Source organism: Rhinatrema bivittatum, chromosome 17 (genome assembly GCF_901001135.1).
Source record: "Rhinatrema bivittatum chromosome 17, aRhiBiv1.1, whole genome shotgun sequence".
NCBI lineage: Eukaryota > Metazoa > Chordata > Amphibia > Gymnophiona > Rhinatrematidae > Rhinatrema > Rhinatrema bivittatum.
This window is the reverse complement of record NC_042631.1, coordinates 10,839,611-10,862,904: the sequence shown is the minus strand read 5'-3', so window position 1 is coordinate 10,862,904 and position 23,294 is coordinate 10,839,611. Positions and strand designations below refer to the sequence as shown.

Below are 23,294 nucleotides of genomic sequence, written 5' to 3'. Positions count from 1 at the left end.
TGCTCTCTGGGCAGCAACACACTCTGAATTGTTTTCTGGGATTTCTGATTTTCATTTTTGCTCTTTTCAAGCAGTTGATTAATATTGATGAAGATCCAGGCATCAAAACAGAAGCAAAGCACACTGCCGCCTGTTCTCTCCCCCAAGGTTTTGCATGAAGTACACAAGGTCTTGTGTTATGCACTAGCAGTCCGAAGTGTGGGAAAACCCGGCAGGCTCGCACACACTTGATACACTATTTGGGACAGGGTCTCATGAAAACGTGCTTCAGCTTGCACACTGCTACAGGAATAATAGAATAGGAGCACTGGACAGATCATGCTAATTTCACCATGAAGCAGCCTGGGTAAGACCGAATTTGGAATTAGTAATTTCTTAATTACGCTATTTATGGATGTAGCAGCATACCAGGCACATGCTAACAACCCTTTGCGACACCCCGACACCCCCCCCCGCAATACTGGGAGCCCCTCCCATGAAAAAAAAACATTGCGACTTGATGAATCTAGGCCTTCGACCGTAAGCCCTCCGGGGATAGGGAACTACCGAATAACTTGAAATGCAATCACACTTCAAAATACCAAAAAGCGGAATATAAACCTAATAAATAAATAAATGTACGCTTCAGATGGGTCGAGGTGAATCCCGTATTACAGCACTTGAAAGCGTTATATTTAAAAACAACAGGTCATGGTTGCCAAAGGCCACACAGCGAATGTGTCCAGAGCTACAAAATCTACCGCATAAATAAACCTGTGAGCAGCAAATGCGATACAGAAGAGACGAGGTCGCGTGGTTCCACCGTGCTACGCCCAACGACTGAGGGCCACTGGAACAGGAACAATAAAGAATAGCAAACCACCAAGAAAATAATACACCCAAGTTATTTCCACTTTGTTAAAAAAAAAAAAAAAAAGGCAATGCAATCTGAAATCCAACAATGAAACAAGGGAAAGCGAGGGGGGGAAAAAAGGAGTTTTTATGCTCAGGCTGCGAGTAGGTGACAATCCACTTACATTAAACCAGAAACCGTGGACGGAGGTTTGCAGGCAGATGCCTAGCACCGGGGATGTTTGGCTGTGAAAGGCAACCCTCAGTTTGATGAAAGCGCTGCCTGCTCTCAGCGCCTCGCGTTTCACTATTACCAAGCAGAATTATGCTAATTACTGCAAAACATCATTACCTCCGAAGCGCTGCACCCCAGGGAGAGGGCCATAAACACGGCTACGCTTGTGTACAAGCCCATTTTACAATATCCGCAACCCAAAAACACCATCTCTGCATTCAGCAGGAAGGCCGTCTGCACGGGGGGGGGAGGGGGGGGGGCCACGTGAACCGCAGCATTACAGGAGACCTCTCTCAGGCTCCCTGGCCGGACAGCTCAGGAATCATCTTATCATGGCAGCTAGACAGTAAAATTCAAAATATTTTAACCAAAAAAAAAAAAAAAAATGGTGCTGCTGCTCTGTAACTAAAAACGTTCTGCACTACCCTAGAGCTCATGAATTTACAGGGCCTACAAAACGAGCTTTGTCGTCCTTTACACAAAACATTCTGGCGACGGAGGGAATGAATCTAGGAAGTATCACGCCGCGGAAGGCACATGGGTCCTCCTCCAGCAGGGGGAGGAATGAGCTGAGAACCAGGGAAACCTGTGACCTTGGGCTGACCGTATGTCCCGGTGCCTCAGCTACCTACTTAGGCTGTAAGTTCTTTGGGGCAGGGGATGGCACCTATCGCATCTGAATTCTAATAATGCCACCAGAGTGTTCGAGACCTTTCTTGTAAGCCCGTCACAGTCCAAGATAAAGGCACCACATGCAAGTTATTTTATGGATTTGTCTTTCTACCTTGTAAAATGCGTTTGTGCCTATCTGAAAATCTACACAAAATCTCAACATCCCAACCGTCCTTCAAAATATCTGTCACAGCAGAAAATGTAAAATATCGGGAGCCAGGTCAGAAACACCTCAAAAGTCAAAGTGTAATAAAAAAAAAAACCCCAAAAAAAACAGACCAGGAATCCATGTCCTACAAGTTATTAACTGAAACAAATCTGAAGCAAATCCCCAGGTGACCTAATCTTCTGCCTCACCTTCGTCTCAGTTTAATGAAGGAGAGCAGCTGGCAATCCGATCCAGTCATCTACAAACTACATACAGAGCAAGACATGGCACTTTTAGCTGGCATCCGGTTAGTCCAACTAAGCTCTCATGGGGGCCACACAGGCGGCCAGTCAGTCCCCGGGATTCTGTACCCCAGTGCCCCGTAGGCACTGTAAGATCTGGACGTGGCAGGCTACATTAACAGCCTAAATTTGAAGCATTATTCCAGACAGACAAAATAAAGGTTTTCTTGTTATTGAACACTGCCAACCGTCACGCAAACAGCACAGACAAAATTCATAAGCTACGTTCCAATTATTTTCAATCTATGAAATCTCTTGCACCAGGCAACAGTAATAAGCTGGCTGGTCCTTACACTCGGAGGATGTACCAATTCCAGCTTTCAGGCCACAGATTCACCCTAACAAAACCGTCAAAAGGCCGCTCACATTCATTTCTTGTTCCATGTGGGTTAACACAAAATGCCCAGTTTTCGGCCTGACCCGGGACAAAAGTATTTCTCCAATAAATGCGACAGCACTGTGTTGCAGGCTGGCCCCTCTGGCTTGAGGGCATTAGAGGGGGGATGGACGGGGGGGCGTGCTGCTGAGACGGAGACCTTGACCAATAACAGAGGAGGGAGCACGGATAACAAGCGGCAGGAAGCCTGGGCACCACCAGCCGGCTCAGAGCAGCACAAATGCTTCTGACCTTGGCAGAGAGCAGAACTCACCTTCTGCAACTGAAAAACAGGAAGTATCCGTGTGTGGCCAGCAAAGGAGAGGATGCACGGTAATGATCTTATCTATTCAGGGAAAAGAAAATCTTCTGCTCAACAAGAATAAACTATTGTTTTGTTTTGTTTTTTTTTTTATAACCTGTGAACCGCAGAAGGCATGAGACCTTGTTTGTCGGTGCTTGCAGTATCATGCTACCCATCTGCTTCAATACCGTTTGTCACTTTCTGCCGCATTAAAATATTACACACACACACACACACCCCCGTAAGCAGAGCGAGCTCGATCTCTCTAGCACAGCACCAAGGCACCACTTCTGACACAGAATTTCAGTGGTAAGAGGGGAACTAACACAATTCTTATCTAATCAAGTCTGAGCATTGTGCTATTCTGTTTGAAGACCTACAAATTTCCCACAGGCTGAATATGCCTCCGGGTTATCTAGCCAGGCCGTTAGCCAGATAACCTGGAGCATTCCAGGAGAGGAGTTAAGTTTATCCAGGTAAGTCAGACAGATAATGCTGATTTCCAGATAACTTTAGGGTACTGAATATCAGGTACAAGTCACCTGGATAAGTTTATCCAGCTAACCTATGCACTCTCCCCCTGGCTGAATGTTTTCTCTCTCAGACTTAATGCATTCTGGGACTTGAAGTTATGCATGAAAACAGCACAGGGCTACAAGAACTTGAATACATCATAACAGATTAAAGCAAAGACCGGTGAACAGATTCCTTCACAAAACTGGGCGCTATCCCGTACCAAAAGAATAAAAAGAGCACTAGCAAAGTGAACCACAGAAAGCGGAAGAAAAAGCGAATCATCTTGCAGGCCCTTCCGACGGATCCCTTTTCTGAGGCTGCTTACAGGACACGCCCTCTGGACAGAGACAGCCATCTTGTTTCACGAGGACCGGCAAACGAGCACCAACCAGCAACAATGTCCGGTCACTACAGCTCTGAGCCGGATCTCAGCATGCCTGGTGGGTATTTTTCATCTAAAAAATCCATTGCTACCTGCCACCAATAATTCAGCGAGGAGGGCCAACCTTGGTGGCTTCTTTCGACGTATGCCATACTCGATCATGCCCAGAATATCATTTCATGACTGTTCCTTCATGCCCTAACCTCCTTTTGGCCGATGAGACATACCGAGGTCAACGTTCAAAGCGCGTTGAACGCTATTTAGGCAGATAAGCGGGAATTACGCGGCTGAATACGTGCCCACGTTCAGCTGACGCCACTTGGCCGTACAAGTCCCTTATGCGCCTAAGATGTACGCACAAAAAAACGTGCGCGTGCACTAGGCAGATCGGAGGGAGGCGCGAGTTAGACGTGTAACTTATATTCCTAACCACCGCTGGGCCAGGCTGCTGCGCTGATCTCTCGCCGTGCCCGAAATCAGAACATCTAAAATAAGCAGCAGCACATGAAATCTGGAAATCTCTGAAGAGCCAGACGCCTCGTGAGAACGCAGGATGGGCTGCATCAGCCACCAGTCTCCCATCTCTTCCACCATCCTCTTTAATAGTCAGCTTGACACATTCATTGAGATGGAGAGAAAAAAAAAAAAAATCCCACAATCTCCCTCACATCCCTTGTACCACCCAGAACACTGCTCCCCCGCAGCCTATCTGCATGCAACCAGCGGGACGTGCTCCCTACTCCAATGCTGCCTTTCCCCTTGAAAGAAGAGATCCAATCTCAGTAAGTGAAGTGAATAAATGCATAACATGTAGCTTTACTTCATTTATTCACTTCACTTTAAAAAAAAAAAAAAAAGACCAATTCCATTTAGAACCGGCGGACCAATCCCCGGTCAGAAATAGCGTGGACCCTTCATTGAAGGTGCATGAATGAACAACAAGCCCGAGCGACAGCATTAGAAAGCTGCGTCAAGAGCAGGCAGGCGGTAAGAACGCACTACTTCCTGCTAGCATCCTTGACGTAGCTGGCTGGGCCGTGGAGAAGCAGTAGTAGAGGGGGATGGGGGTGTGCGGAGGCGAGATGGGGCGACTGCACCCATCTATTTTCTCCATCAGGCTGCCATGGTGGAAAGGGAGATGGAGGCTTGTGGCAAGTGCAAAGCCGGTCAGATTCACTGTTTGTCCTGGTGTTTAAGGTGTATGCAGTTCGGTACTGTGGACCTACCTGAAAAATGGTCAGCTAGTTGTAAAGTTTTGACAGTCTGAAGTAAAATCACAATTCCTCAACAACTTTAAGTGAAGATGCATGCACAGCCCTATAATATGCACATAGACAGAGAGATGACCAATTATCAACAGGCAGCACTTCGTGCAGTAGTAAATGCATGTAAAATAACTAAAAACGTTACATCTTTAATTTCAAAAGATATACAAAATAATCAAATTAAAGCCCAAAGAAGATAATAGAATCACAAGTTGATGAAAAAAGTGAAATTCAAAACCTACAAGTATTCAAATAAAAAAAAGTCCATCATTTATACACACAGCAAAACTAATGAAGAGCAGACTTAATCAATATAATTAACCATCATAACTAGGACAGGCTCCACAAAACAAAATCTTCAGTTTCCAATGCACCACCTGCAAACTGCTCGCATGGCCTGCACCAGCCTGTGTGGTGCATGCCCTATAAATTCAATAAACCATTGCTACCTGATTTGCAAAAGATCTTCTACAGCTTTGGATACAACGGGCACTACTCAAAGGAATCGTTTCCATCCTAAGCAATGGGGAAAAAAAAACAAAAACACCCCTCTTCATATCACAGTCTGATCTTTAAACAAATTTAATAATTGGATTCACGCAAGATTTGTGATGCGACATCCACTTTTCTGCTTAAAAGTGGATTTAGCCTCGAGTTAGATGTTCTTGTACAGAGAAGTCATTTCTCCCATCCGTAACGTTATCGGGAGAAGCCATGTAACTGGGCAGTTTTTCATGAACCTCAATTACAGTTTTATCACAGCCCTGCAAAATCTCTCAACTATTATCATATATTGCTAGGCTTCGTGCCAGAGACGCACGCGTCTTTATAAGTCATAAATATGACACAGTGCCTTTTCACACCGCTTTCCAATGCCTTTGCATTATAGGACTGTAAGGCAATTTTCATGACCATGTTCCATCGCTACACACAATCTAACAGGAAAACCCCACTTTGAAAAGCTGGACGCAAGTGCGTACGAAGAACTGTCTTCTTCTGCAGAGTAACTAACTGAGAATTCAATGTGCAGCCCATCTGATGACAGGACGTGACTACAAGTGTCCTATAGGCCTATACCTTGAGACAATTGTTAGATACAAGTATCGTTTCTAACCATTTTATCGGTTTTGTCTGCATTAACTTCTGTATAGTGAGAAATATATTATACTAATCCTGCCATTTAATCTCACACACACACACCTCTACAGTCTATTGATAATATTTGTGTCATCTTTCTGTAATCAATCAAGGAGGCTTACACAGTTACATAGTAATAACTACAGTTCAGAAGATACTACTAAAAATTCATGAGAACATGAACAAAACTTGGGTTAACAGGAAAGCCCAACAAAGTGAAATAAAATAGAATCACTGACAGTGATGTCCACAGCCCAAAAACCCACTCACCCGGTATTGAAAACACCAGCTAATCCGTCATTCAAAAGCAACCTATCATGCTTCTTCCAACCCAGTTTCATTCAGCTACTTGTAATCCTCCATTTTACTGTTTTAACAGGAAAGGAGATAGAAACTGTATTTGCAAGGCTCTTCTATAGCTTTTCAACTACTCAACTGAATACAACCTTAACATCACCAAGTACCGTAACATGTACAACCATGGTGGACCTTCCACCACTTCTCACGCCCAAAGGCTTGGTGCCAATTAGTGCACGTTAGAGGAAATCATTGAAATCTGGATGGACAGACTGAACCAGGCCCTAAGTGCTTTTTACACATGTGGAAAGCATTATAAAGGATATGTCTTATTGGCATGCACTGGAATTTACTTCTATATAGACTTTTGCCAACTATATATTTAGACAAAAAATAAAATTAACTTATCCACCTATAACATCCCCTTTCCTACATTCTCAGCTGCTACCGATCAATAGTTCTACGAACGTGAGTGACAAATACTTGTCTCATCAGCAGTCCAGTGAAGAATGCTTAAAACAACGCCACAAGGACTGTATGGTGAAAATTATTCTTGCCTGATGATTTCCTTTTCTTTAATCCAGTCAGACCAGTCCACACAAATCTGACCAGCAGATGAACACAGAGATCTTATAGGCATCCATGCTGACCTCATTCTTCCTGTCTTGTTCTGGTAAACCACCTAGGGTTTACCAGAACAAAACAAAGAATGAAACTGAAAAAAACTATATATAGACCTTAGGCTACCTGTTCCCGTGAGTGAAGCTGAAATACGCTGTTTTCACTAATAACTGCAAGAATAACAGTTGGCAGAAAAAAAAATTGGGCAGGTTCTGGACTGGTCCGACTAGATTCAAGGAAAGGAAATCATCAGGTAAGAATAAATTTCACCTTCCTCTTGACAGGCAGGCCAGTCCAGATGAACAGAATGTACCTTAAGCTACTCCTGAACTGGATGGGACGCAGCCAACCCTGCCCTCAGAACTTCCCCTGCAAAAGGGACACTTTCACATGCGAGAATGTTTTGAAAATGAACGTAAAGACCAAGTCACTGCTTTACAGATCTCCCTGAGCAGATACCAAATGTAACTCTGCTCCCGGAGCTGCTCGTACCCTAGAAGACAAAGTCTTCTAGGGTACGAGCAGCCTTGCTTAGGCAAGGCTTGACTTTGTCAATTTAAGGGACTGCGATGGCACCTGAATCCAAACGTGCAATGGGGCCTTGGTGGCCACTTCACTATTTTTTTTTTTTTAACGACACTAAATAAAACAAAGATATGATCAGATTTATGAAAAACATATTCATGATCTTCAAGTATCATAAAAGTGCTTGCCTCATATCCAAACAGTAAAGTACCTTATAATCCTTCCCCTCCGAATGCTTAAAGGAAGGTAAACAAACACCTGGTTCAAATGAAAGGCTGAGACCACTTTTGGGAGAAAGGAAGGCACCATGTGAATTTTCACCATATCCTTCGAGATTTCAAAAAAAAAAAAAAAAAAAAAAAAAAAAAAAAAAAGGGTTCCTACAGGAAAAGTGCTTATAATTTGAAAATTCTACTTGCTGAACAAACTACCACCAGAAAAAAAACACTTTAAGGGTGAGAAGCTTCAATGAAAGTCTAATAAGATCAACCTGCAAGCCTGCTAAGGAGCAAAACCCTTATATTCAGAACCCAAGAGGGAACAGGATCCCTCGCTGGAGGCCTAATGTGTTTGACTCCTCTCAAGAAATGCAAAATATCTGGATGAGAAGATAAGGGCCTCCCCAAAACATGTCCCCTGCAACCCGCACTTTCAAACAACATAGTCTCGGCTGAGCAGTTAAGGCAATGAACTTGAAATCAATTGGGGGAGGGTCTCCCTGTGCAGGTTAATATCCTGCTGACTACAGCAGTGAATGCTTGAATGGAGAATAAAACAGAGAATATCATAATTCCACTACAGCGTTCCACGGGATGACCGCACCTTGGGTACTGTGTGCAGTTCTGGTCACCACATCTCTCAAGAGATAGAGCAGAATTAAAAAAGGTTCAGAGAAGGGTGACCAAAGTGACAAAGGGGATGGAACGAGTCCCCTTTGAGGAAAGACTAAAGAGGTTAAGGCTTTTCAGCCTGGAGAAGAGACGGCTGAGGGGGGATACGATACAAGTCTATAAAATAAGTGGAGTGGAACAGGGTAAATGCAAATCAGTTGCTTCCTCTTTCAAAAAGTACAAAGACCAGGGGACACACAATAAAGTTCCTAAGTGATACATTTAAGACAAATAGGAGAAAATATTTTTTACTCGATGCATAATTAAACTCTGGAATGTATTACTGGAGGATATGGTGAAAGCTGTTAATATGGATTTAAAAAAAGGTTTGGACAAGTTCCTGGAAGAAAAGTCCATAAATCATTATTGAGGAAGACTTGGGGAAATCCACTGCTTCTCCCTAGGATAAGTAGCATAGAGTCTGTCAACCTTCTGGCATCCTGCCAGGTACCTGTGACCTGGACTGGAAAGAAGATACTGGGTTTAATGGACCTCCTTGGTGTGACCCTATATGGTTCTTAATTTAGTGCCAAACCCTTATCAGACTGTCCTGGAATCAGAGACTGGGTCCCCAAAATCTCATTGAGAACCCTTAACAGAAGGCTTGGGAATTACCTGCTAAAATGTAGTGCACAGGCCACTGCATGTCCTACCATATCCTTTCTACTACAACCGCATATTTCACTGGCCTAACAAGGACTAATACAAACGGAATCAATATTTGGAAAATGCAATTAAGATAACAGATTTTATAACAAAATTAAGCAAAAAGTAATTATCAAAGACTCAATGGAATTTTAACCCCAGCAAATTTTCTTTTTTCGTCGCTCAACAACTCTTGCTGCTTCTTTCCTAGTGGTTCTCACCAAGCTCAATATTTCCAGTTTTCATCCACATCCTATTCCAAGTCCAGGTAGAAATACAGCCAAGAGCACCTGAAACTCCCCCCCCCCCCCCCCCGAGTCACTCTCCAGAACCATTCTCAATCTGCTCTGTGCTGTGGTCGGGAACATTAGACCCATTCAACGTTCAAAAGGGATGCAAGTGCCACTTCAGCAGCACGCCATCCACACACAAACAAGGCAGAGCAGCCAAAGCAAAAAAAAGTTGGAGCTGGGAATAAAATGCTTTTGTTTCTTTTTATACTTCAAACTGATTTTGCATTCTGGCATCCATCAGAGATTCAAGCATTTAAAAAAAAAAAAAAAAAAAAAATACCCAGAACTGTAATCCAGTATACGAAACCCTCCCAAACAGAGTAAAATCTCTATGCAGGGAACTACACTAGATTTTGTTCAGGGCTTTTGTCAAACCTCAGAATTATTTCACCAAAAAAAAAAAATATATACCGTATTTTTCGCTCCATAAGACGCACTTTTTTTCCCCCAAAGGTGGGGGGAAAATGTATGTGCGTCTTATGGAGCGAATATAAAAAAAAAACCAAACAAAAATCTAACAAACACCCCCCCCCCCCGACTCCCCCAAGACCTGCCGAATTAATTTCCTGCAACCCCCCACCCTCCTGACCCCCCCAAGACCTGCCAAACGTCCCTGGTGGTCCAGCGGGGGTCCAGGAGCGGTCCGGGAACGATCTCCTGGGCGTGAGCCGTCGGCTGCCAGTAAACAAAATGGCGCCGACGGCCCTATGCCCTCACTATGTCACTGAGACCGACCGCTGCTATTGGTCGGTCTCAGTGACATAGTGAGGGCATAGGGCCGTCGGCGCCATTTTGTTTACTGGCAGCCGACGGCCCTATGCCCTCACTATGTCACTGAGACCGACCAATAGCAGCGATCGGTCTCAGTGACATAGTGAGGGCATAGGGCCGTCGGCGCCATTTTGTTTACTGGCAGCCGACGGCTCACGCCCAGGAGATCGTTCCCGGACCGCTCCTGGACCCCCGCTGGACCACCAGGGACGTTTGGCAGGTCTTGGGGGGGTCAGGAGGGTGGGGGGTTGCAGGAAATTAATTCGGCAGGTCTTGGGGGGGTCAGGAGGGTGGGGGGTTGCAGGAAATTAATTCGGCAGGTCTTGGGGGGGTCAGGGGGGTGGAGGTTGTTAATTTAAAGGGTTGGGATGGGGGGGGGGGTTTTGGGGGTTCCCACAGAAAGAAAAATTTTCTGATCTGGGGAGTGGACCGAAATGGCCCTCCCCAGACCCGAAAACAAAATGGGGAGAAAAAAAAAAACTATGCACTCCCCTAATTTGCTCCATAAGACGCCCAGACGCAGAGCCGGTTTAGCACAATTTTTTTTTTTTTTAATTTTCCCCCTCTGAATCCTAGGTGCGTCTTATGGTCAGGTGCGTCTTATGGAGCGAAAAATACGGTATATATACACACACACAGCTCAAACAATCTGATCACAAAGAAACTTGATTCTGGCATAAAAAGCAGTTGCATGTCGATCACAACACGTTAATAAGATGAAAAACTATATTCTATCAACTAATATTTAGACTTGGACATCTATTTTCAATACAAATTATCTGCCCCTACACATTCAGCATCATCAATTGAGCAATAAACGTATGTTATCTTCTAGGCCTCTGGTGCTGATACCCTCCATCAACCTGCCCTAAGTGCAGCCACCCCAGCGCTCAGCAATTGATAAAATCTTATAGAATATTCAGGAATTCATAATTTCAGAGGGAAATTGTCAGGTTTCAAAATCAAATACATTTGCAAGTTGCCGGCTTAAATTCTTTGGCCGGCAAATATTTCCCTTTGTGGTCCATAAACGTTAAGACTGTACCCATTTCCCAGTTGGCGCATTTCATAACACATTCCGAGCTTCCCAAGATTATAACAAGACTCCAGTGGGTATCGAGCAGCTGCATCGCGCAAGCCCTCTCCTAGGCAGAGGCATGCAAAACTGGTCACAAGTAAGGAGGCAGACAGTTCTCATGTACATCCTAAGAACATAAGAAATTGCCATGCTAGGTCAGACCAAGGGTCCATCAAGCCCAGCATCCTGTTTCCAACAGAGGCCAAACCAGGCCACAAGAACCTGGCAATTACCCTCTGCTCCTATGGACAGGTAAACCATCAATCCCCGTTAAAGGTCTTTATTCACGAGGAGACCAGTAATCTGAAAATAATAGGGTTTTTTTTTCTTTAATATTTGCATCTCACCACAGTACACACACAAGATATGGAAGGAAAGGGTAAAGTGTGAGATGCTTAAAGACTCGGCGTCTTTCTCAGACCTTCCATATTGGAAGTATCTATCTATCTATCCAGCATGACGCGAGTCAGCCAGATACTGGACGTTTCAGTGTTAAAGTTAATAGAAACATCAAGGGTTTTGGGGGGGGGGGAAAACCCTACCCCCACACAAAAAAAAAAAAAAGACCACCCTATTCATCTTAGCAATGTTTCACCAGATTTAAAGATCTAAAAAATTCATGTTTGTTTTCCATCCAAGTGAAACACATTAGACAAGAGCTACTGATGAAGTAATGCCTAAAGTGGTTGGTGAAAATCATCTTTGAGAGCTCCTTGTAGCATGAGATGAAAAATCACAACCTGAGGAAAGCAAGAGCTGGTAAGAGCAGAACTTTACACAGAAAGATCCCAGTTTTTATTCTAACTCGCCAAACTATTTTGCTGTCTGACGGGAGTGCAATTGCCCTTTAAACCGTATTTGCTGCTTGGCAGTGTGATAGAGCTTTGGAAGATTATTACCTGCTGTCTGGGAGCCTGATAGAGCTTTGATGTATATTATTTGCTTTTGAGCACAATAAAGTTTGAAAAACATATTATTTAGCTGTTTGAGAATATTATTGAACTGTTTGTTTGTAGCTGAATAAGGGTTTGTCTGCTTGAAGTGAAAAGTGACTCTCAAAAGATTTGGAACGGTTGGAATACGGATAAACAGGAAAGCAACAGTAAAATAAAGCAGTCTTGAGGGAGTTGCTACAGAAGCAAGAGCTGGTAAGCACAGGGCTTTGCATTGTATAAAAACTGGAGTCTAACTCACTAATCTATTTTGCTTGTGAGGGGAGTGCAATTAAGCTTTAAACTATATTTGCTGCTTGAGGGTGTGAAAGTTTTAAAAGCATGCTATGATGGAGCTGTCTCCTTATTTGTTTTTTTCCACCCATCCCTGTCTTGTATTTAAATTTGGCTATTGCCCAATTAAGAAGCAGCGAGAAAAATTACATAACAGGAACCAAGTTCTGCTTTGAACAAGTAAGTACACAATAAATGTTAATTAAAATTTTAAAAGAAATAGCTCAGTTAAAAGTTTTTGCCTATAGTTCACAAACAAATTTAAGAAATTCATTTTTATAGGAACTTAAAAGAAAAGGATGCAAACAGTCCAGCAATGACATAAGAGCTACCCAGTCTTTTGAACTGAATGTCACATGTATGATTATCGGCCTGCTGAGGAGAAGTCATAGGTTTGCACCTGGTTTAAAGAGTTCCTGGCTCTCAGAGGCTGCACAGGAGAACCTGGAGGAGCTGCAACAGACAGACAGGTACCTAGAAAAGACTTTCAGACACAGCGGGTCAGCCCCACCTCCATCCTTGCGGCAACTGTGCTGCTTCGGAGGAGCGAGATTTCCAAGGAGACGACTATCACTTTGGGGTGGCAGGAAGCAGTGGCAGACAAACACCATTTTGGTTGGAAAGGCACAAAAATTATGCAATCTTCACCCCCAGCTCCACCTCACTCTATCTGGGACCCTTCTCTCCCCCCCTTTCCCTACCCAGCATTCCCCTGACTCACCCACCCTTCCCCCATCCACTCCTCAACATCCCCCTAAACCTCCTCCTCTGCCCAGCAAGCTCCTGAACTCTCCCTCACTCCCCGAGGCACCCCCTATCACTCTCTCTTCTTCCCCGCATTGCCCAAGCCTATTTCTCTCCACCTTCAGTTCCCAGCATCTCCCCAGTGGTATCCACACCCCCCCCCCTTCTCCTGGCTCTCAGTCACCAGAGCAGCCTCCATTCCATGCCCCCTGACCTCCTTCAAGCAGACGATGAGGACTGGGAGGCTCTCACGTCAGCCCAGCAGTGGATGTGATGATGGCGGCAGCAGCCATATTCAGTAAACGTGTCCGTCTCACCTTCTTCTGTGTGAGTGAGCCAGCTGGAGCCGCAACCTCACAGCTGCGGGGGCTCCGAGTGCTGGTGGTAGTATGAAACAGCATTGACTTTGCCGCACAGACACCGACGGCCTGAAAATTGGTGGGGGTGTGGCCCCTGTGACCCACCCCCATTACAATGCCTATGGCAGCAAATGATTCTCCAGTGTAGAATTCTCAGAAATGCCCCTGTTTCCAGCCAGAGGACCCCCAGAATCTCAATGCATGGTGGATAATGGGGCAAGGGGGGAGGGCTTCAGGCCTGCTAGGATCTGGAGACTATTCTGATGGGACAGGCTTCACATTAACCTGACTGCAGTATATCAAATATAATAAATAAAACCTAGACTAATAATTTAAAAGGAGATAAAGCAGCTTTTAAGATAGATTATGGGAGAAAGCCGACAGTTGCTCGGGAGTGCATGGCTCCCCACAGAAGTATCTACAAAGGATACTCTTAAAACTGAGACGTCAATTCCCCAGTGAAGAGGAAGTACTAAAAGCTGAGACAGCACAGGTGAATTAAAATGAAGAGCCAAAATACTTGAATCAACTACAAACAATAAGGAGGGTGTGATTATGGATAAAAATAAGATTTATTAGTCTGCATGCAAATGTCAGAAGACTAAAAAATTAAGATTTTAGAATTATATATATATATATATATATATATATACACACACACACATATATACTGCCTGACATAACAGGCAACTCAGAGACGTTGGTGGGGAAAAGGAGAACGCTTTGATACCAGGGTAGAAAATAAATCAAAATGAGATGGGGGGGGAATGGCATTATATGTTAAGGATGGCATAGAGTGAATTAGGAAAGAAGTTCAAAGTCTCTGGAATACATAGACAGACAGACATGCAAGGACTATCAGCCCCCTGACCAGGATGATGAAACGGACTGTGACTGCAGCGCACGAAGTTGTGCGCGCACAGCAGGTGCGCAGAGCCGGTACACACCGCACGTACCGACGCTATATGGAGGGCAATGCAAGGCACCCAAAACCGCGCACAAGATAGCGCCAAAGCGGCCTTACACACGGTGTGCCGAACAAGCCTGAGGCAGGGCCGCTCAACCCGCTCGGACGCCCACTTCCCTTTGCAGCAGCAACTGAACAGGAACAACGTCGGTACGGCACGCCGAGCAATGAGACCGGAGAAAGTCTTAGCAAAACCCCTCCAACGTCTCTGAATGGGAACTTTTTTTCTTTTACACTTGACTCAGTGCTTTCCAGCTCAGTACAGAGATAGTCTCCAGTTGCAGGGGGAGAGGGCTTTGACCGTTCCCACCATGCTCTGCTTCCTGCACCTGCTGCCTTTCAGCTGCTTTAGCAGCAAAGCCCGCGCCGGGAACCGGCTACCGGACCAAAGCACACCTCTGAGGGATCACAGGAATCGCCTCAGGAATTCTCAACTGGGGGAGGGACCTTTAGGTATCACCACAGGAGAGCGGGGGCTCAATCTTTCTCCAATTTAAAAGTAGAATTTCTTCTTTTGACAAGTACTGCGGTCCCGATAGGGAAGGCAAGTCCACATCTACTGGGAGACGGAGAGATACTGGAGGCCTGAGGTCACTGCAGGTGCGTATCTAAGGTGACGTCAGCTTTGAAACCTGACTCCGCCTCCATCTGCTGGCAGGGAAGCATAACCCACTGGTCCGGAGTCCATCTGGGTACACGCTAAGAAAGTCCCAGTTTAATTATTAGCCAGGTAGGCTTTGGTTTCCCCACCTCTGAATTCTTGAACAGAACAACATGAAACGCACACTTTCATATTGGGCTTTGCTAGGTATTTCCAGACCAGGACACGCCCAGTGTTGGGGAGAGGATGCTGGGCTTGATGGACCACTGGCCAGAACTGGCATCTCTTTTGTTTTGCAATGTCTTCTCTCCTTGGGTAGGCACTTACGGATCCTTAGATTTTTTTTTCTTTTTGTTCATTTGTAAAAAAGTACAGCTTCTGCACCCCTCGCACAAGACTGGGTCTCTCACCTCGCACCGCATCACAAAAACACCTCTCTTCTATTATACATGAGGCAAGTACCTTGACCCTAGTCTGATCTCATCTTAAAAGCAAACCAGAATACAAACATATTTTTAAAAAGTAGATTTATGACAAATCTTACCATCCACTCAGATATTATAATGTCTGCTTTGTCAACTGGTAGATCTACCTCTTCAATTCTCCCTTTCACTAAAGAAATTACACTGTCCAGTTGATTCATTCTGAAAAATGAAATTAAAACATTATAAAATTAGGAGTATGCACGTTATCTCCAAATTTCAAAATTAAATTGAGTTAAGATTAGTAATTGGAAAATCAATTCATTAATTTAATAAAAAAAAATCTAGAAGATGCTGCTGCCACCCTTGTGAACCCAGTTTGCTGCTGTGCAATGCCAAAGATGCACTGCATAGAATGCAGTGCATTCCGGCCAGCTGGTCGGCAACATCAGCAGCAGCAGCAGCATGGTTTCTGCTTTTCTCCTTTGGATTTTACAAAACTTAAAATGACTCGCCTGTGCAAGCCTGTGCTCATCGTGATTTACAATTCAGGTGCAGTAGGGTAAGTAATTCCCTGCCCCACAGGGTTTACAATCTAAGACGGTACCTGAGGCAAGAGAGAATGAAGTGACCTGCCCAAGGTCACAAGCAGCAGGATCTGAATCCTGGCTTTCCTGGGTCTCAGGCCACTACTGCTAACACACGGCCCTCTATAATGCAATTCACCGGCACCTTACAATATACGCCTTTCTATAAATGCCTCTTGGAGGTATTTTGTAAGTTACTATTGGGCAGCCAGGTGCTGCCAATCACAGCAATGCCAGTCCTAAGTTTAAGCTTTCCCCGTTTTTTTCTGCATTCTGCTGCTGCTGCCTGATACTGCAGAACGGAGAGAAACAGGAGGATGGCAGAGGACATTTCAAGTCTGACTCAGTGGGTCCCTGATTTCACAACCTGACTGAGAATTTAGCTAGCATCCAGTGATTTTACAGACACTATCAGACTGCATAAGATTGTGCAGTAATGACAAAATCAGTGCAGTGTAAAAAAAAAAAAAAAAAAATTCAGTGTCTTAAATTGCTCATTTGTAAATTGGGGAGCTTGAAACCTGAAGTGGCTCTCCAGCAGTTTTCCCCCACAAAGGGAATCCTCACAAATAGAAGTTCACCCATTTTGTAAAAGGATAACCCTTAGTAATTCAAAGAAATGCATTAACATTAGCTGAAATGCCAGCACCAGCTTTTGTTGCGCATCAAATACAACTGGCTGAGATGAGACTAAAATGATTTTAAAGTACGTCAATGACCGATACCCAGTGGATGGCATTTTAATGCCGAATGGGTTAACAAAGATCTACCTTAAAATGTCTGGTGATAAGGGAGCCATGGCACACACCTATGGTTTGGAGAACTAAGGATCACAATTTTGGCAAATCTTGATATGAAGGTGTATAATTTATTCCTTGCACTGTTCTAAACTTCAAAATAGAAAAAAACATCACTTTTTGTAATTTAAACAAAATTTCTTTTAGCATTGCAATGAAGAAGTGCCTTACGAAGAAATGCAGGCAGAAGACCGAGCCTAGTGCTCAAACACAGAGAGTGCTTTGAATAACTAATTCTGAAAGACGATCTGGCCAACTGCACACCCCTGCATCACAGAACGGCACGGCTACTACTCCCCCCCGATCCTGACGCAGCTCCTCGGCAGACGCACGCAGCAGAGGGGGGGGCTTGCACACCACGTCAGGCTTCAGTACGGCACCGCCATGCAAATTTTTGTGTGCGTGTGGGGGGGAAGAGTAGCGAAGCAACTTCTGCACAATAAAATTCAACTGCAAAATTACCAGGACTGCGGAGCCACATATATTTCCTTCTCATTCGTAATGCAGCTACTGAAAGCCGAAAATTCTTTTTAAAAAGGTACCCGAGGAATACATAATTTGCCAGGTTTCTTAGCTGCGGTGTTCTGCTGTTACCATGCACAGAAGCCTGTCTAAAACAGAGGCATGCTCTGCACAGAAAGACTGCTGTCTTCTCACCCTTCTGTTTTGCAGGCTATAAACGGGGAAAAAAAAAAGGCTGATTTAATGACTAAACAATTCAAGTTTTTAATGATTTTTCATTCTCTCTACAGAACACAATCAATCTTCCTGCATGTGCCACCATCATGGCAGTTAATGTTACGGAGGACAGAATCATTATTTCTGGCAGTGACATTTATTTCTTCTCTGTAATGCTTATCAATGCCCCTTTCCTGCTATCTCTTCAGTCTCACAATCTCTTGCTCTCCCTCTCTGCCTGGCTTTCAAGGCCACGGGGTAATCTCATTAACAGCCTAATTGTAAAACAAAAAAGGGCACTAGGACTGTATAGTGTGGATAGCGGAAAGCCAGGGGAACTTTTGAACAGCCGTGGACTGCAAGGGACTCAAAATAAAGATAGTATAGACTGAATTCCTCCACTCCCCACTGCCGTTATAAGGGGGCTGTGTGCACGGTTTGGCCTAAGCACATACACACATTTTACTTTTGAGGCAGCAAGGAGTCGTATGCAAAAAAAAATGTGCACACAAATTAAGGTTCCTGCATTTGAATCTCTTCTTAATTAAGGCATTAGCTATTGCTCCCCGATGCAGAAAAGTATGTAGGTTCAACTCCTGGTTTCTTAACACTGGAAATATAACTCCAGGTCAGAGCTGGAGAAAGTTACTTGGGTAAATGTTAATCTATGGGGCAGAACCTGGAGTTCACAGTGCGGGGATCCTGTACACTCAGGATTTATGCTCTTAAAAGACAATTTGTGCACAAATCAACTATTTATAAACTAGGTATTAATGCAATGTAACTACAACATAAGGAGAAATCATGTCTCGTCTGTTAATTTCCTTTCCTTCTGCTACACCAGTCCAGAACCTATGGGAATATCCTTTCATCCACCACACATGGAGGCAGAGTTCTCTTATTTATTTTTTTTTGAGACATCACCAGAATACATGTGACCTCTAGAACTAAGTCAGACAATTTAGCTAAAAATTAACAACATATCAGAAAACAAATAATAAAAGAATAGACAAAAATAAAACTTGTTTGCAAATATATATCTTGCAGTGCCAAAGCCTAATAAGCTGAAGATAACAAAAAATAACAAGTTTTATATAAAATTCTTTCTTGAAGGAAGCCAAGTCAACATATGCAACACTCAGTAAATAAGAAAACAGCTAGATATAATTTTGTCCAAACTCTTATCCTTTTATATATAATGGGTGGGGGTACTGGACTGGTGTAGCAGAATTAAAGAGAAGAAAATGAACAGGTAAGACAATTTCTCCTTGCTCTTCCTGCTGCTCCACCAGTCCCGAACCTAGGGGAAATACCAAAGCCCATCTAAGGGTGGGTGGATTACAATCCCGCTTTCAAGACAGACGGACCAAAGATGGCATCATGCTAGCGAGAAGATCCAACCTATAATGCTTTTCAAATGTTCCCAAAGAAATCCATGTTGCTGCTTTACATATCTCCAATGGATTTACTGAGCATCTTTCGGCCCACAATGAAGCTTGTGCCCACGTTGAATGGGCCTTGTTCATTTTAAGTACCTTTCTACCCTGCAATAAATACGCGGAAAAAAATGACATTTTTTAACCATCTAGCAATCGCAGTCTTTGAAACCAATTCTCCCCTTCTTGGTCCACAATAAATAATCTCTCAGACTTACAAAAATCCTTATTTTTCTCAAGGTAAAACTTTAAGAACATAAGAACATAAGAAATTACCATGCTGGGTCAGACCAAGGGTCCATCAAGCCCAGCATCCTATTTTCAGCAGAGGCCAAACCAGGCCACAAGAACCTGGCAATTACCCAAACACCAAGAAGATCCCAAGCTACTGATGCAATTAATAGCAGTGGCTATTTCCTAAGTATAATTGATTAATAGCCATTAATGGACTTCTCCTCCAAGAACTTATCCAAACCTTTTTTGAACCCAGCTACACTAACTGCACTAACCACATCCTCTGGCAACAAATTGCAGAGCTTAATTGTGCGTTGAGTGAAAAAAAAATTTTCTCTGATTAGTCTTAAATGTGCTACTTGCTAACTTCATGGAATGCCTTCTAGCCCTTCTAGTCTAGTCCTTCTAGTCCTTTTAGTCCTTCTCTTAACACCCAGAATTGTTAATGAGCCTAAATCTTTCCCTTGTTAAAAGCAGGTAGAACAAGATGATTAATATGAAAAGAAGATACTACCTTAGGAAGAAAAGAGGGAATTGCCCTTAAAATAACCAATTTTTTTGTAAACCTCAAGAAAGGGGATAGACATGACAAGGCCTGTAATTCAGAAATTCACCTTGCAGAAGTAATTTTGCTATCAAAAAGACTGTTTTAAAAGTCAAATCCCTTATTGTAGCTTGACTTAGAGGCTCAAAAGGCGGTTTAGATAATGCTTGAAAAACTAAATTAAAACTCCAATGAGGAAAACCCGATCTGGTAAGAGTACGTATATATTTTACTCCACCTAGAAAAATGGGAAATATCCCTGTGTGAAGAAATCAAACTACCATTAATTTGCCCCCAAAAGCAAGAAATGGCAGTTATTTGCACCTTCAAATAGTTTAATGCTAAACCTTTATCCAAACTACTGCAAAAAAGGTGAAAATATCCCTTATTTGTGCAATCCATAGACATAAATTCCTATTCCTACAAAATTCCTCAAACATACGCCAAGCTCTTATATAAAAGACAGAAGTAGAACCTTTTCTAGAATGCAACATTGTACTAATCACATAGGGTGAGTAACCTCTCCTTGCTAACCTTGGTCTTTCAATAGCCAAGCCATAACCAAGAATGGAAGTGGATCCTCCAGTTCTACAGGACCCTTAAAATTGGCCTCAAATTTTTCGCTTCAATCTTTCCAGAAGAGGATGGTGAGGAGACATCCATGCCTGAAACATTTTTTCCAGGTGATACTTGGAGGAACTGAATGAAATCTGTGCGAATCTGGAATAAGTAATTGTGCAATTTGCTAAACTAAGTAGTAGCAAATCAACAGGATCTGATGGTATTCACCCCCAGAATTCTAAAGGAACTCAAACATTAAATGGCAGACCTATAACCTGTAACTTATCATTCAAATCTGTCTATACCCATGGCTTTACCCAAGGCAAGTCTTGCCTCACAAATCTGCTTCACTTTTTTGAAGGAGTTAATAAACATGTGGATAAAGGTGAACCGGTAGATGTAGTATACTTGGATTTTCAGAAGGCGTTTGACCAAGTTCCTCATGAGAGGCTTCTAGGAAAAGTAAAAAGTCATGGGATAGGTGGTGATGTCCTTTCGTGGATTACAAACTGGCTAAAAGACAGGAAACAGAGAGTAGGATTAAATGGACAATCTTCTCAATGGAAGGGAGTGGGCAGCAGAGTGCCTCAGGGATCTGTATTGGGACCCTTACTTTTCAATATATTTATAAATGATCTGGAAAGAAATAGGACGAGTGAGGTAATCAAATTTGCAGATGATACAAAATTGTTCAGAGTAGTTAAATCACAAGCAGATTGTGATAAATTGCAGGAAGACCTTGTGAGACTGGAAAATTGTGCATCGAAATGGCAGATGAAATTTAATGTGGATAAGTGCAAGGTGACGCATATAGGGAAAAATAACCCATCCTATAGTTACACAATGTTAGGTTCCATATTAGGTGCTACCATCCAAGAAAGATCTAGGCGTCATAGTGGATAACTCATTGAAATCGTCAGTTCAGTGTGCTGCGGCAGTCAAAAAAGCAAACAGAATGTTGGGAATTATTAGGAAGGGAATGGTGAATAAAACGGAAAATGTCATAATGCCTCTGTATCGCTCCATGGTGAGACCGCACCTTGAATACTGTGTACAATTCTGGTCGCCGCATCGCAAAAAAGATATAATTGAGATGGAGAATGTACAGAGAAGGGCGACCAACATGATAAGGGGAATGGAACAGCTCCCCTATGAGGAAAGACTAAAGAGGTTAGGACTTTTCAGCTTGGAGAAGAGACGGCTGAGGGGGGATATGATAGAGGTGTTTAAAATCATGAGAGGTCTAGAACGGGTAGATGTGAATTGGTTATTTAGTCTTTCAGATAATAGAAAGACTAGGGGGCACTCCATGAAGTTAGCATGTGGCACATTTAAAACTAAATCAGAGAAAGTTCTTCTTCACTCAATGCACAATTAAACTCTGGAATTTGTTGCCAGAGGACGTGGTTAGTTCAGTTAGTATAGCTGTATTTTAAAAAGGATTGGATACGTTCTTGGAGGAGAAGTCCATTACCTGCTATTAATTAAGTTGACTTAGAAAATAGCCACTGCTATTACTAGCAAAGGTAACATGAAATAGACTTAGTTTTTGGGTACTTGCCAGATTCTTATGGCCTGGAATGGCCACTGTTGGAAACAGGATGCTGGGCTTGATGGACCCTTGGTCTGACCCAGTATGGCAAGTTTTTATGTTCTAATTAGAAAAGGTACAAAAATGATGAAGAGGATGGACCAGATCTCTTACGAAAAAAGGCTAAACTGGTTAGGGCTCTTCAGCTTAGAGAAGAGAAGAGAAAATTGAAAAGGAGATATGATAGAAGTTTATAAAATTAGGTAGTGGGAAAAAAAGAAATAGGGGTCATCTATTTACCCTTTGCAATAGGACTAGGACTAAGGGACACTCCTTGAAACTAACAAGTGGTAGATTTAAAAACAAATTGGAGAACACATTTTTTCATAGTCGAGCTATGGAATGGGCAAGAAGGATGGAACAGTATGAAGTTGTAACGCTCCTGGTGTCATCCAGAGGAATGGTTCCCTTCATGACAATGCCTGTAGTTCAGAGATGGGACGAGCCAAGCATATTGCCACCAGGAACACTGTTTTCAGGGTTAACAGGCGTAAGGACAAACTTCATAGCGACCGAAAGGAGGGTGCCACCAAAAACTCCAATATTAGATGAAGACAACGCTCATTCTCCTAGATCCAGATTCTCCCTTCTTAGAAAGTCTGCTCTGACATTGTCTCTTCCTGCAATGCGGGAGGCCAAGATCTGTAGATTCAATTTCGCCCATTCCATAAGGAGATCTACCTCCCGAGACACCTGCTGGCTCTTTGTTCCTCCCTGGCGGCTGATGTAGGTTACCATTGTTGCATTGTCCAACATCACGCAGACTGCCTCACCCTGCAGTAAATGGCTGAATTGTAGACACGCCAATCTGACTGCCCGGGCTTCTAGGCGGTTTATGTTCCACAGTGCTTCTTCCTTGGACCAATGACCCTAGGCCATCAGTTCCTGACAGTGAGCTCCCCAATCCCAGAGGCTCGTGTCTGTCGTGAGGACCAGCCAGTTCGGCAGGGACAGGTTTACACCCTTGCCCAGGTGAGCTTCCTGAAGCCATCACTGGAGCCGAGAATATACTTCCATCAGTAGGTGGAGACGAATTGAATAGTCTTGAGTCAGCGGGTTCTAACATGACAGTAGAGAGTGTTGAAGTGGTCACATGTGTGCCCTCATCCACAGTACTACCTCCAGGGTTGACGCCAAACTGAGAACCTGAAGACAGCTCCACACCTGGGGGCGTATCATGTTCGTCAATTGATGCACTTGGGATATCAACTTCCTTATCTGCGAAGGCGGGAGGAAGACCATGCCCTGCTTGGTATCAA

At 43.5% G+C, this 23,294-nt stretch overlaps 1 protein-coding gene across 5 annotated transcripts in view; it reads right to left on the bottom strand.

The window, feature by feature from the left end:
• The window catches only part of PRMT3 (protein arginine methyltransferase 3), a 123,786-nt gene that overhangs the window by 80,889 nt on the left and 19,603 nt on the right, over positions 1–23,294 (bottom strand). For 4 of the 5 annotated variants that reach the window (XR_003853231.1, XM_029582560.1, XM_029582563.1 and 1 more), the window contains one exon: positions 15,730–15,829. The exons of the other annotated variant lie outside the window; for it this stretch is intronic. Coding sequence is in view for 3 of the 4 variants with exons in the window: in XM_029582560.1 (XP_029438420.1) it covers positions 15,730–15,829 (100 nt within the window). In the remaining variant the exon portion in view is untranslated. The remainder of the gene's footprint in view (positions 1–15,729; positions 15,830–23,294) is intronic. 5 annotated transcript variants of the gene reach the window in all.